This window comes from Mus pahari, chromosome 5, assembly GCF_900095145.1.
Source record: "Mus pahari chromosome 5, PAHARI_EIJ_v1.1, whole genome shotgun sequence".
Taxonomy (NCBI): Eukaryota; Metazoa; Chordata; class Mammalia; order Rodentia; family Muridae; genus Mus; species Mus pahari.
The window spans coordinates 107370763-107386032 of NC_034594.1; the positions used below are offsets into that span (position 1 = coordinate 107370763).

The 15270-nt window shown below is 46.6% G+C and overlaps 1 protein-coding gene across 1 annotated transcript; it reads left to right on the forward strand.

Annotated features, from left to right (window-relative positions):
• Positions 1 to 6741: 6741 nt before the first annotated feature.
• Ppp1r15b (protein phosphatase 1 regulatory subunit 15B) lies at positions 6742 to 14504 on the forward strand. The gene is made up of 2 exons (XM_021198254.2): positions 6742 to 9080; positions 11472 to 14504. The coding sequence occupies exons 1-2, from the start codon at positions 7221 to 7223 to the stop codon at positions 11688 to 11690; spliced, it is 2079 nt and encodes a 692-aa protein (XP_021053913.1). The 5' UTR covers positions 6742 to 7220; the 3' UTR covers positions 11691 to 14504.
• Positions 14505 to 15270: the final 766 nt, after the last annotated feature.

The window sequence follows — 15270 nt, forward strand, 5'->3', positions numbered from 1 at the left end:
TTTTCGAGACAGGGTTTCTCTGTGTAGCTCTGGATGTCCTGGAACTCACTCTGTAGACCAGGCTGGCCTCAAACTCAGAAATCTGCCTGCCTCTGCCTCGAGAGTGCTGGGATTAAAGGCGTACATCATCTTAGTGAAATGATATATGCCACCCTAAGAGGAAAACAGCCACTCATGTGGTGGTCTCTAACTCCCGGAATAAGGGTCAGGCTTCCTTTTCTCCAGGGCTTTCATCCAGAGCATGTCGTATTATGACAAACAAGGCGATTAGAAGTGATTGGTATCAAAGGCCTATTTCACATCACAGACTTCAAAGGAGGGAGAGATTGTCGATGTCTGTAAATATAAATGGTGGTGGTGTGATATGATCTCAGGAGCTCCTTGTCCTCTGCTAATCAGATTTGGACAGTGTGGCTCTAAACATCCTGTGACAAACTTCCACTGCTATAGACAACTTAAGGAAGAAAGTTTATTTGGGCTAAGAGTTCCAGAATGAGAGTCCCTAATGGCAGAGGAGGCAGTGGCAACAGGTGATGACAGTAGGTGGCTAGAGCAGGTGATGACAGCAGGTGAGGGCACCAGGTGATGACAGCAGGTGGCTAGAGCAGGTGATGACAGCAGGTGAGGGCACCAGGTGATGATAGCAGGTGAGGGCACCAGGTAATGATAGCAGGTGGCCTGAGCAGGTAGCTCAGAGACCTCACCTTCAAACCCCAAGCAGGGAGAGAACAGGAAGTAGGAAGTGCTATAAGCTCTCAAAGCCCACCCCCAGTGATTACTTCCTCCAGTAAGGCCAAGCATCCTAAAGGTTCTATAATCTTTCCAAATAGCACTACTGAAGGGGCCTTAGAGTCAGCACAGAAATCACCCAGACACCAAATCCTCTACACAGAGGTGATTTATTACCCCAGAGGGACACTAGAGGGTGGGGGAGCTGCCTCTGGATAGACTGCTTTTTAAGGAGAAAAGGAGGAAGTCTACCCCAGGGTGAGTTGGTAAGACATGATTGGAGAGGTTAGCTGGTGTATCCAGATAATGAATTTTGATTGCTGGTCCTCAGTGTTTTGATGGGTGGACCTTGGAGTTGTATAGTCAGGCATAAGGAAGTGGTCAAATAAGGTCACAGATGTTGGTGGCTAGCTTTAGGAAGTAATCTAAAGGTTTAGCAAGAGAGAGGGAGCTGGGCAGTCGTGGCGCACGCCTTTAATCCCAGCGCTTGGGAGGCAGAGGCAGGTGGATTTCTGAGTTCAAGGCCAGCTTGGTCTACAGAGTGAGTTCCAGGACAGCCAGGGCTACACAGAGAAACCCTGTCTAGGAAAAAATAGAGAGAAAGAGAAAGAGAGAAGGAAGAGGGAAGGACAAGACCTGCCCTTGAACTTCCATGGATTTTACTGTCTTTGGGAGGTACAGGAACCAATACCCACCAAACCATGGGGTTACTACGTTGTTAGTGTGGCATGGGCACAAGGGAGAAGACAGAACAAGGGAGGAAGGGGGGGCAGGTAGAGTGAGCTGCATAGAGACATCTTAACTGAACCAGCTCCCCCATTCCCTCCTACCTCCCTCTCTTTTCCCTTTTCTTTCTGTCCCCATCCCTCCCCCACAGCTCAAGTCCAGGTGTCCCTATGTAGCTCAGGTTAACCTTTAACTTGCTATGTATCCCAGCATATCCCTGAATTCCTTATGATCCAGTCACAGCCTCTGAGTGCTGGGGTCACAGGTTTGTGCCACCAGCTGTGCTTCAACCTTCACTTTAAAATGTCATTCTGGGGCCACTTAGCTGCCTGTGTGGAGTTCTAGTCCAATACCCAGAAACCCAGAATGACAGCAACAGGAGGTTAGTATAAAGGAAGAGTGCTTGCCTGACAGGTTCAGTCTTTCGCAGCAGGAAAGAGGCAGGTGGCCCCTGGGGCTTGGCCTAGCTCAGTGGTAGACCGTATGTTTGTGGTTGCTAGTGTGTATGAGAGGAAGACACACTTTAAGTTTGACATGTCTGATGGATGTCCAAGTGGAGTAAAGGAGTAAAATCTGCAGCCCAAAGGAGAGGCTGACAGTCTGGACTTTAGGCCCAGGTCTGCAGCATTCAGGTGACATTTAAGTTCTTGGAACTAGATGAAACCAGCTGGGTTACAGAATCTAGAAAAACCAGTATGAGTACAAGGGGTAATAGGAGAAAATGGAGGAGGAGGAAGAGGAGGAAGAGGAGGAAGAGGAGGAGGAGGAGGAGGAGGAGGAAGAAGAGGAGGAGGAGGAAGAGGATGGAGGCAGCACTGAAATCCTAGGAAAACCATGTGAAGGATCATGGGAAACAAAGCTGTTCAGAAGCGCAGTGGTGTGGGCCTGTCTTCCCCTCTACCTCAGAGGGTGAGGGAGAGTCCAGGATCGAGGGCTCTGTAGTGTGTGTCTTCTGAGGACTGTGAGGACGAATGTGTTTTACACTTCTCTTCTAGTTTCCAGCTATTTGCTGGTCAGATACATTGCTCGTATCTCTGACTTAATGTTCTCCCTCCCTGTGCTGCTACATGTCTATCTAAAACCCCTTTCCATAAAGCTTCTATTGATTGGATTAAGGCTTCTCATTTTAAAAGGACCATCTGTAAAGAAGCAATTTCCAAATAATAATAATCCATAAGTACTGGATGTTTGGGCCTCAGCATAGGGGGCACAATTAAACCTTTTTTTTTTTTTTTTTTCTGAAAAAAAAATCAGGAGAAATCCGCCTGCCTCTGCCTCCCGAGTGCTGGGATTAAAGGCGTGCACCACCACGCCCGGCTATAAAGTAAATCTTAAAAAGAAAAAGAAAAAAAAAAGAATCAAGAGACTAAGCCAGGCAGCAGTGGTACATGCCTGTAATCACAGCACTTGGGAGACAGAAGCAGGAGGATCTCTCTGAGTTCCTCCTGGGTTTATGAGGCCAGCCTGGTGTATAGAGTGAGTTCGAGGCCAGCCAGGGCCACACAGAGAAACCTTGCCTTGAAAAAAACAACAGCCAAAAATGAATTCAAAGATTACATATACTAAAGTGTTCTTAGACGCCTAAACACAAGCTGGGAGTGCAGGGAGGCTGGTGAATGCCACCTTGGAGCAGCTTTAAGGGAGAACATGAGAGGAGATGGGAACATGAGCTAAACAATTCTTGGGACATTTAGCCATGATTAAAACAAACAAACAAACAAACAAACTGGCCCAGTGGTGGCACGTGCCTTGTGGCTTTAATCCCAGCACTTAAGAGGCAGAGGCAGGCAGGTGGATCTAAGAGTTCGAGGCCAGCCTGGTCTACAGAGTGAGTTCCAGGACAGCCAGGGCTATACAGAGAAACCTTGTCTCAAAAAACCAAACCAAACCAAACCAAACAGAACAAAACAAAATGGCCCAGTGGTCCAGGGTACCCACTACTCTTCCAGAGGACTGTGGTTCGGATCCCAGCAACCACACGATGGCTCACAATTGGCTGTAACTCCATTTCTGGAGAATTTGCGCTGGAGCTGGAGGTATGAGCACAGGTCTGGTTAGGAGGAGGATGGTTTTAACACCTGAGAAAAGAGAAAAGCGAAGGAGATGGGTCACAATAGAAGAAATTAAAGGAATGCCTGTGGTCTCCCTCCCTCTCCCCGAGATGTTAAGTGAGTGAACAGCATCTGTCATGGGGGCACACTTCTGTAACCACAGCACTTGGAGGTTGAAGTCTGTCATGGGGGGCACACTTCTGTAATCGCAGCACTTGGAGGCTGATGGACGAGTCCAAAGTGTCTGGGCTACATTGCAAGACTCAGTCTTAAAAAATTAAAAAACTGGGCTGGAGAGATGGTTCAGCAGTTAAGAGCACTGATTGCTCTTCCAAAGGTCCTGAGTTCAATTCCCAGAAACCACATGATGGCTCACAACCATCTGTATAGCCACAGTGTACTTGTACTCATAAGATAAATAAATAAATCTTTAAAAATAAAAATAAAGACTAAACAACAGGGGATAGAGAGATAGCTCAGAGCTTAAGAGCACTGCACTTCAAAAGGAAGTTCAATTCTCAGCACCCACATGGCAGCTCACAACTGTCTATAACTACAGTTGCAGGGGATCCAAAACACAGGCAGGCAAAATACCAATGCAGGTAAAATAAGTAAGTCACTTTTTAAACAAGAGCTAAACAATAACAAAACAAACAGAGGAGCTTAATCAGGGGTGAGTAGGGCTGAACAGTGAGAGGTGTGCAGAATGAGGAAGACTGGAAAAACGCAATCAAACGCTTTGCGCCTTTCAGCCAAGGCCTGGCAACATCTTTAAAAGTAAATACAATGAACTAGGCTTTAGTTGGCTTCTGCCAAAGTGCCAGTCAGTCTGTCAGTCCAAGGACTTCTTGTCTTCAGCTGCTAGCACAAGGCCAAGGTGCTTATCTCTGTGTGCAGAGCTGCTCTCTGTCCTCTGGCCGGAAGGCCGATTCACCTTTCTCTTTCCACCAAGACTGCCAGAAAAAAACCCTCAAATTCTCACAGCCTTTAAGTGCTTTCTGGTTGCATGTTTCCCTAGAATAACTTCCAAGATAAGAAGAATAAAAAATTACAACGAAAACAGCACAGGGACTAGATACTTGTGTTTATTTTATTATTGGTTATTTTATTTATTTACTTTAAAAAAAATTTTTTTTTTTGAGACAGGGTTTCTCTGTATAGCCCTGGCTGTCCTGGAACTCACTCTATAGACCAGGCTGGCCTCGAACTCATAGATCCCCCTGCCTCTGCCTCTGCCTCCCAAGTGCTGGGATTAAAGGCATGCGCCACCACGTCGGGCTTTAGGGGACCTTTCTACAGAAAACAGTTCCTCCTCATTGGGAAACTGAAATGTTGGTACAGTTCTTTCATTATTGTCTGGACTGGAGGGGTACATTTACAGGAAGGGCTGGTGCAATCTGTGAAACTCCATGAAAAGGCGTGAATCAGCCTTGAAAAGGAGCAGCTGACTGGGACCCGTAAGGTCATTGAGGGCCTCATGCAGACCTTGACCTTCAGATTGTAACTGGGAGTATAAGTAGGTATAAACCACAAGAAAAGGTGAGGTCTTTCCTGGCCATCTCATGCCTGGAGGAAGAACAAGCCTGGAGCCGCTGGAGAGCATTCGGGCCCTGCAGGCTGAACAGAGCCTTTCTTTATTCTGTAGGCAGTGGTGAACAATTGAGGATTGTAAAGGAGAATGAGAGCAGAATATTAGCTGGTGTTTGTGTTCCTACCACCTCTGCCTGTGAATACAGCTCCTCACCCAGCGGTTAAATGATCATCTCAGCTTCACCCAAAAGGGAGCTGAAGCCCACAGTAACTCATTTGCATTCTCGGACCTCCTGCTATATGAAAACGACTCACTGCTAATACATTTTCCTAAAGCTTTTAGGATTAAGAAACCAGTTACTTCCAGACACAAGAAATAAGATATTGTGAGGGCGTAAACAGTAAAAACTCCTGGTTTCAGGGAAGAGCGAGCTTGTTCCTTGCTCAACAAGTCATGAGGATCAGCTGACCCTCCCCCAGGGCAGCAAGATCCTCCTAGTTAGTGTAACTACTACCCTCTGTGATAGCCACTTGGTCTTTGCACTGTAGATTAAGATGAGAATAAGAACGTAAACTAAAGACCAGGCGTGGTGTTGCATGCCTTTAATCTCTGGGTTGGAGAGGAAGAACAGGTGGATCAACATAGATTCAAGGCCAGCCTGGTCTACATAGACTGTTACAGACAGTCAGGGCTCTTTAGAGAAATCCTGCCTCAAATAAACAAATACATAGATAAGTAAGAAGGGAAAAAAATAAAAAGAAAAAAAAAAGGAAAGAAAGAGACCAAACTCACCAACGATAAATCACAGTATGTGGTTGGGAGGCCGAGGCAGAAAGATTGTGGTTTGAGGCCAGCCTGGGCTCCATAGTAAAATCTGTTTCAAACAAACAAAATGCTCCCCTTATTACAGTAATTAAAATTAATCAGCCAATATTTTTCAGAGGACAAAAGTCACCAATGTGTTGTCCTTCGCTGGGTGCTCTACTCTTGTTGCTGAGGAAATAAACGAATTGAACGCGCTGTTTCTGAGCAGCTGAGTTAGTTAACAGTTAGGGATACTCTTCCCATCTGTGACTTCAGCTTGCCGGTGACATCGCGTTTCTCCTCTCTGAGGGGTGTGTATTTTGTCAAATGGACCCCTTAAGATGTCCAAATTAGACCACAGGCAATGCTAGAGACTTAGGAATCCTAAAGCAGAGGGGACAGGGATGCACGAGTGGTTCAGTTTTCACTATGATTCACTAGGGGTGACTTGTGTCTTAGCACCGGGCAAGTTGGTTCTACAGCACTGCCCACATCATTTAACTCCTGTCTTCCCAAGCCCTTAACTGGAGAAGATCGATAGACGTATCCGATAAGCGGCTAATTTGCCTAGCTATCGGATCCATTAAAAAAAAAAAAAAGGGCTCGGGGGAATTCTCGGGTTCTCTTGAGACCCACTCACCTCCCTGAGCCCTTCCCTTTGACCCAGAGGGTGGGGCGCGGAGTCTCCTAGGAGACCAGAACGAACTGACTGCGCACGCGTACATCCTAGGTCCGGCTGATGCAACTCGCCGCGTGCGAGCCCCGCTCTACCCCGAGTAAGGAAGCCGACAGGGACCACAGACGCGGCCAATCGGCGGCCACGCACGAGGGTGAGGCAAGCCCGCCTCTCGGGAGGCGAGGGTGGGGGCTCGGCGAATGACGCGAGGCGCCGCTGGGCGGTAGGGAGTAGACGCCCTCGGCCCTCCGGCTTGTCCTGCAGCTTCCGGGTGTGCGGCTGCGGCCATTTTGAGCTTCGCTTCTTTGCGCTCTCGCCCGCCACCCAGCCAGCCTTGCCGCCTTGGCGTTTCGCGCCTCCGTGCGGGCCGCGGTCTCCGGAAACGCCGTCGCTGTCGCCGCCGCGCGAGGGGGGGTCTTCTCTATGGTGGAGCGGCCTCACACGGCCTAGGACGTATCCTCCCCGCGCCGGGATGGACGTAGCCGCGGTCGCCACCGCTTGCGCGGGCCTCCGGGCCGTCCGGTGCAGCGCTCGCTGCGGAAGCCGCCGCTCTCTGGGCCTCATCCGCCGGCGCGGGAATCGGACTGCAGGACCCACTCCGTGGCTGGGCAAGGCGGAGACTGTGTAGGCTTCGGATCCTGCCCGCGCTGAACGCCGCTGAGCTCCGTCCTCCTCCTGCCCGAGAAGCCGCCAAGGAAAGGAGATGGAGACGGGAACGCGCAGGGCCCGGAAGCGGCCCGGCCCTCGGCTGGGCTCCTGGTTCCGGCTGCCCTACCTTCGGCGATCGCACGCCTGCTCTTCGGAGCTCCCGCCGCCTTCCTCTCGGCAAAATCCCGCGGACTCCGCCCTGCCCGAGCCTCGAACCAGGTACTGGACCAAACTGCTTTCCCAGCTCCTTGCCCTGCTCCCTTGCCTGCTCCAGAAGCTCCTGCTCTGGAGTCAGCTTTTCGGGGGCATGATTCCGACCAGATGGCTAGATTTTGCCGCAAGTCACAGCGCCCTGAGAGCTTTGAGAGGACGGGAGGAATCTGCCGCTGGCACGGTGCAGAAGTCTCTGAGTTCACTGCGGCTGGACTCTTCGGAGGACATGGTTGTCAGTTCTCTTGACTGGCTAGAGGAGGGACTCCAGTGGAAGTGCTCGTCTTCGGACCTGGAGTTGAAACTCAAGGCCCAAGAGAGAGCTTTAGACTCTCCAGCGCCCGCTTTCCTCCTGGAGCAGCAGCTGTGGGGAGTGGAGTTGCTGCCCAGTAGCCTTCAAGCCGGTCTAGTCTCCCACCGAGATCTTGGCTCTTCATCCTCTGGACCTCTGAGCACCCAGAGCTTAGGCAATTTCAAAGTAGTTTCCTATCTCCTGAGCCCTTCCTTCCTGGACTACCTTCCCCAGTTAGAGCTGCGCTGTCAGAACAGCGCTGGAGCTGGCCAGTTTGTGGATTTCCGAACACTACCCCCAGAGAGCTGCTACCTTTCTGAAGATGGTTGTCACCCTCAGCCGTTGCGGGCAGAGATGTCGGCAACCGCATGGCGAAGGTGTCCGCCTCTCTCTGCAGAAGGCCTGCCGGAAATCCACCACCTTCGTATGAAACGGCTAGAATTCCTCCAGGCTAACAAAGGGCAAGAGTTACCCACCCCTGACCAAGATAATGGCTATCATAGCCTGGAGGAGGAACACAGCCTTCTCCGGATGGACCCACAACACTGCACAGATAACCCCGCCCAGGTGGTGTCCCCTGCTGCAGCCAGGCTGGAGCCCACTGAGAAAAAACCAGAATTGGTGATTCAAGAAGTTTCACAGAGCACCCAGGGAAGCAGTGAGTTACCTGTGGAAAAAGAATGTGAAGAGGACCACACTAATGTAACTGACCTCTCAGATAGAGGAGAGAGCCTTCCTGTTTCTACCAGACCAGTTTGTAGCAATAAACTGATAGATTATATTTTGGGAGGCGCCTCCAGTGACTTGGAAGCCAGCTCTGATTCTGAAAGTGAGGATTGGGATGAGGAGCCTGAGGACGATGGCTTTGATAGCCATGGCTCCCTGTCTGAATCAGACATGGAACAGGACTCTGAAGGGCTTCACCTTTGGAACTCTTTCCACAGTGTAGATCCTTACAACCCCCAAAACTTTACAGCCACGATTCAGACGGCTGCCAGAATTGCCCCCCGAGACCCATCTGATTCAGGGAAGTCCTGGTCTGGCAGCTCTGATGTAGGGAGTGGTCAGGCGGGACCCCTTCCCGAGACTCCTGACCATAGTTCCGGGGAGGAGGATGACTGGGAATCCAGTGCAGATGAAGCAGAGAATCTTAAATTGTGGAACTCTTTCTGTAATTCTGAGGACCCCTACAACCTTTTAAATTTTAAGGCTCCTTTTCAAACGTCAGGGAAGAATTGGAAAGGCTGTCAGGACTCAAAGGCATCTTCTGATGCTACAGTGGCCTTTTCTGGGCATCATACCTTACTTTCTTGTAAGGCACAGCTGTTAGAGAGCCAAGAAGATAATTGTCCAGGCTGTGGGCTGGGTGAGGCTCTTGCTGGGAAAAGATACACCCATATCAAGAGAAAAAAGGTTTGTTCCCTTTTACATGACTAATAGTTTGCTGTATTTTGATATGGTTACTATAACAGCATGACTTTGCCTGTGGAGGCACAGTTGTGCATATTTTTGGGGAAGGCCTCTGAGCTCATCGTGTTCTTGAGAAATACTAAAGTGTGACCCTTCTTCCCGAGAAATGTTCTTATCCAAATGAAAGGTGCCAATATTAGATGTTAGCAGGGGTGTCATTTTGGTTGGTGGAACCTGAAGGTTAGAAATGGTTTTGCATGCATTTTATTTGAAAGTATGTAGTGTTTTATTTTCATGGCTATAGTGTCTTCCTATCCATTGGAATCCAGAGGAATAACATCAAGCAGCAAATGAGGTTTGTTCAGTGGTTTGCCTCGAAAGTGTTACTGTGGTGTGTGCCTGTAATTCCAGCACTTTAGAAGCAGGTGGGTGTTTTGGAGTTTTGGAGTCTAGCCTGGTCTACCTAGTGAGTTCCAGACTAGCCAAAGATACATGAGCGGGGAGCTTATCTCAAAAAAGGAAGTGGAGGGCGGGTGGTACACACCTGGCTTTCCTGCAGCCAGTCGTGTTCCCAGCTGTCCAGAAGTTCCAGATCAGTTTGTTTTTTAGGTCTCATTTTGTAACACAAGCTGGCCTTTGAGCCTGGTGTCTCAGCTTCCCGAGTGCATGAGCCTCCCGGCTTGTTTAAAGCTTGATGGGGCAGTCCTTTGGTTGAGCTTGCTTGGAGTTCAGAGTCCTTTGAGCTGCCTAACTTCTCACTGCTTACTCAGCTGGGTTACTGATTGATACAAAGATGTCTTCTATTGTTGAGGGAGTTTCTTTAGTTTCTTAGACTTTCATTTGGAAAGAGAAAGCAGTGGGTGAGTTATCATTGAACTCCTATTCTGCAGTTCCAGTGCCTGTCAGAAGGACAGTGTGTGCATGAGCTCCTAGGTCTGAAGGGCCTAGCTTTTTAGAAACTTCTTGAACGTATCCAGATTGTAGTAATCTTATGTCTTGTCTATAGAGGCATAAGTCATGCTAAAGAATAAATTTTAGAATGGTATAGAGAGCCTCTATATTTGCTTGCTTATAGTTATATATTTATAGTGAAGTTTGATCAGCTCTCCTTATCCTCTTCAGGGTAGACAAACAGCTGTTGAGGGAACAAGCAGGAAACAGTGGAGTAGTGGTGTGAGTTCTTGGCTCTGGAGAGCTAGCTCTCTGTTCTGCCCTGCCCTAATTAGTGCTGACATGGAGGTGGGCAGGATAGGGCTGCCAGACTAGATTTAAGTGCACTCTCATACCCCCTGTGCTAAGGTCTGCTGTAGAAGAGTTGCAAGATTGTTTTGCCTTGTGATGCAGGGGGTTGAAATTGTGAACCAGTTGCATATTAAACATTCACCCTGCCACTAAACTAGCTACACCCCCCTCTAGCCCAAGTTACCAAAACACAAATGAGAATAAAACTCATAATTCATTTCCATGCCTTTGAATAACTGAGGCCAACCTCATGTCTCAGTTTAGTTTAAGATGATAGACTATGAACTAGAACCTAAGCGTGGAAGAGGTTGTGTCTAGTTATGGTAGTTAGTTGACAGCTCTTGCCTACCTGACATTCTTTAATTCTGTCTTAGAGGGAGGCTTGGGATCCTGGAGTATGACATACTTTGTGTTCTGACAAAACAGCAGATTGTAGACTTTGGAATCCTGGTTATTACACTTAGATGCTATGGGATTCCAGCTGCTCACTGGCATCTGGTTCCCTGCCTGTACAGTGGGGCTAATACCACTTCATAGTTCATAGGGTCCCCATAGGGCTTAAGTGAGAAAGTCTGTAAAATTCTTTGAAAAAAAGTTTGGCATTTGGTTCATAGTATAAAAGTACTTATTTTTATGTATCTTTGTGACTGACTGGGTAACCACTAGACTGCAATATCTGGTAAGGTGTTACATGCCTACTAATTATCCTCAGGGGCATTGCTTGGCCTGATGTAAAGGGAAGGAAAGCTGTAGGCTCGGTGGGATTAGCTGATGTAACTATTAAACATGCTTTAGAGCAACTATTTACTTTTGGAGTTGATTTTTTTTTTTTTTTAAGACGGGATCTCATGTAAAGCATTTGGCTTCAGACTCCTGATTGTCCCACTTGAGCCTGGGGTTTTGGGGGGGCCTTGGCTTTTTAAGATTTTCTCCTCTGTGGTTATCCTCTGAGTACTTTGTCATTGCGGGGAAAGAATTCTAACAAATGGAATTTCTGTATTTCTCTAAGAATGAAAGACTAACAGGGATAACAGAGAAACACAGTTCCCATCTAACTTCTTCTGAGTGGGCACAGGGATCCGTCCCTTCTAGTGCTGGTGTGGTGTTAATTCTAAGATCCCAGAGTTACTAACATATGTTTTGTCTTTCTAGGTAACCTTCCTTGAAGAAGTTACTGAGTATTATATAAGTGGTGATGAGGATCGCAAAGGACCATGGGAAGAATTTGCAAGGGATGGATGCAGGTTCCAGAAACGAATTCAAGAAACAGAAGTTGCCATTGGCTACTGCTTGGCGTTTGAGCACAGGGAAAGAGTGTTTAGTAGACTGCAGGAACCTGTCAAAGGACTTACTGTTGTACAGCAATGTTAAGACGAGTGAACAGCCTGCGGTCCCCGCCCACTCTGTCTCTTACTTGAGAGACACTGGCAGCTGTCCTTGGACATGTATTTAAAGAAACAACCTGTATCTAATGATGTAGTTTGATTATTTTTGGATAATGTGTCTCATTAGAAACACCAACTCTGATAATGAAGACTCTCTAATCTGTAATCTTTTCCTATTTAGTTGGATGTGGGTTTTGTCTTTTTGAGGGGGTCTCGCTGCATAATTCTGGTTGGCCTAGGTCTATGTATGTAGACCAGGTTGGCCTTGAAGTTGGTATCTCCTTACCTCTGTTTCCTGTGCCACCATGACCAGCTGGAAGTGTTTTTAAATATCCTCTGCTTACCTGGGGTGAGAGTTTAATTTTGCACTTTCAAAATATTTCTTCTGGAGGAAAGGGCTGGTCTGTTTTGCCTACAGGCTTCAGGCCAGCTAGGGCTATGTGGTGAGACCTAGTCTTAGAGGACAAACAACAAAATAGAACAGGTTACTGTGGAAACTGAGGCAGGAGGATAGAAAGTTCCAGGTGTGCCTGGAACTCAGTGAACTCAAGGCCAGTGTGGGGAGTTTAGCAAGACCTTTTTTACACTCAGAATGGAAAAGGAAGCTGGGGATATAGCTCGGTAGCAGAGGCCCCTGCTACCACCATGTGCAAGGCCCTGGGTTCAGTCCCCAGTACTGCAAATAGAAAGAAAAAACATTGTCTTGGATAACCATAAGGTTTAGGCCTCATATTCAGTTCTAACTCAAATTATGCATACTTAGCTAAGAATGTTGAGTTTTTGTATGCTTTAATGTTCTAAAATTAATGGGCTTTATGTTTTTTGTTTTTGTATGTTTTTATGTCTGTTATATTTTGAGGTGGGGGATTGAGGCAGGGTCTCACTGGCCTTGAGCTCATGGCAGGCTTCAGCTTCAATTGAGTGTTTTGGTTTGTGTTTGTGTTTTTTGTTTGTTTTTTTACTTTCATAGATTTGACTTAATTATTTTAAGGCTAAAACCTGTTGCTGTCAACCTAAAAGACATTGATGTGTCACTTCAGTGGTGGATTTTCTCCCTCTTTATTTTAAAGACATAGTCTTATGTAGTCTATGCTGGCCTTGAACTCATTACTTAGCCAAGGATGACTTTGAAAAATCCTCTTGTCCTCTTGTTTGGATTGCGCATGGTATGTGCCATACATCCAGATTTTTCTCTATATCTAGGTCTATTTAAGATATTTCCAAGGACTGCCCACAAACCCACAAGTGCAGTACTTTCTTGACTGGGAAAGCAGGGTTCGTGTGCTTTTTAAAGGCACACACCATGATGCCCAGCTGGTCTGCCAAACTTAACCTATTTGGTTTTTGTGCAAACTGTCCATTTGGAAGGTTTCTGTGTGTTGTAGTTCCAGTTGAATGTGGCTCTTTGTAGCTTTCAAGAATGGGTAGAAATCATAAAGCACTCTAGGAAGTAATCATTGCATTGTAGACTTTTTTTTTTTTTTTCCCTAATTAGAAGCCTACAATTTTTCTAGGGGGTATATGGGAGACATGTCAGAAATTCCGTTTTGTTTTACGTATCTTAAAACCAGTGTTACACCCTGCCTTGGCACTGGCACTTTTCAGACCTGTCTTGAAGACACTGTAAACTTGGATGGTGCAGTTCTGGGTTTTCATGTGTGAAATGTCAAATACAAAGGTCAATATCCAGGTTTGTTGTGTTCTACCTTATATAGAGAGAAGAAAAGCAGAAAGGATAGATAGAGCAACCAGAAAGTCCCAGTGTCCTCCCCAAAGTGTACTTTTGAATAGTGTATGGATTAGATATGCTTGGTTTGTTCAGTTAGCTTCGCCTGTTGTGCATGGGCTAGGTTGAGGTCATGTGTAACCAGCTCTTTAGTGGTTACATGCACAAGAGAGAGAGGGCCTCTGAATTGGTTGTGGGGATGAGCATCCAGAAGGACTGGCAGGGTAAACTACCTCAGTTTATAATCTCCCTGGTTATTTCCGTTGATGTGATCTAAGGTCTGCCTCAGTGGTGGTGATGTTCATCCACACACAGTTTAGTAAGAGTGCAGGACTAGAAACGTTGGTCTTATTTTTGAGAACCCCCATTTCTGTGTATTTTATGCACCTGCCTTCAGTGAACTCAGAGTGCATTGAAGAGTCTGGTTTAGTGCTGTGGAAATGGGGTAGTTTAGAAGCTGTTTGGAAAGCAGGCATGTTGACTTTAGGAAGAAAAACTGTGACAATATGTAGACATTTCTTTTAAAACCAGACTGCAGCTTAACAACACTTGATTTCAGACGATTAGGTTTTTGTTTCTGAGACCCAGCACCTGTATATTTGCAAGGAACAGGACATCTGTAGATTCATGGTGTGTTTGAGATGTTTGAAATTTCTTCCAGATTACACCTTCACTATCAAATGAGTAAATGACTCATACCTGCAGACATGACCTGATATTGGCAAGGACAAGAAGGGTCTTTGACTGAAGGAGAAAACCTTGTCATTGTCATCCCAGCCCCAAGGAAAGAACCCCTCTAAGGCAGGCGGGCAGGCAGGCATGGTGGTTCTAGTGGAGTACTTTACACATTCAAGCCTTGCAGTGGTGCTTTAGATCTGTGTAGCATGTGAGGCTCTGTACAGGCGGGGGCCACACTTCTGAGTGCTGAAATGTGGCAACCCTTTTTCTAACTTGAAATCAAAACCGTCAGATTTTATTTTTTATAATTTAAGAAAGAGTTGGGAAATGGGAGTTTTTTGAGTTGACTTCTTCAGATCAGTCATTTTATGTGTAACTAGTAGAGATTTTATATAGCTCAGATTATATTTGTATATAATAACTAATCTGTAAATTGTAATAAATATATTTGCAATTATTAAATGCTATGTGACTTTATGTATTTTACGTTGGTTTTAGTATTATGGGACAGGATTTTCAGACTGAGATCAGTTTTGTAGAATCCGATTTTGTAGAAGTGCTGTAGGCGATTTGAACAGAAATCTTGGTCATCTAAATGACTTCCCATCTAATTGAGGGGAAGAGTCGGGAGAGGAGAGATGCAGTCGAAAGCTACTGCCTTAGTCATAGGACAAGACAGGTTGGATCTTAGAGCCTCAGCTTTTTGAGGTGGTTTTAGGTAGTTTTTGTTAAGTATTCCAACCCTGCTTAAGCCGCTAGAGAGCTGATAGAGCTCACTACGGAGCCTGGCTACTAACAACCCCTCGAAGACTTTAGATTTCACTCTAAAACCAGGGCCAGGTCTGCAGCAGCTGCAGGTCCTCCCCAGTCCTCAGCTTTCCTCTTCCCTTCCCCTCTGTCTTGTCTTGTTCAGTGCTATGGGGTCCTCAAGTTCTGGGTAACCCTGGGAGGTAAGAAGGCATCACATCCCCTGGAGCTGGAGTTAGGGAGAGTTGTGAGCTACCCAGCCAGCTGCAGCCCCAGATCCCAGGATCTTGTTTTATTTTTTTATTTTTATTTTTTAAAGATGTATTTATTTATTTATTATATGTAAGTACACTGTAGCTGTCTTCAGACACTCCAGAAGAGGGCGTCAGATCTTGTTACAGATGGTTATGAGCCA

What these genes read in the sequence shown, in the direction of transcription:
- Ppp1r15b (XM_021198254.2), top strand. Translation starts at nt 7,221, where the DNA reads ATGGAGACGGGAACGCGCAGGGCCCGGAAGCGGCCCGGCCCTCGGCTG. An exon ending in CCCATATCAAGAGAAAAAAG is followed by an intron (nt 9,081 to 11,471) that starts GTTTGTTCCCTT and finishes TTGTCTTTCTAG; the next exon opens with GTAACCTTCCTTGAAGAAGT.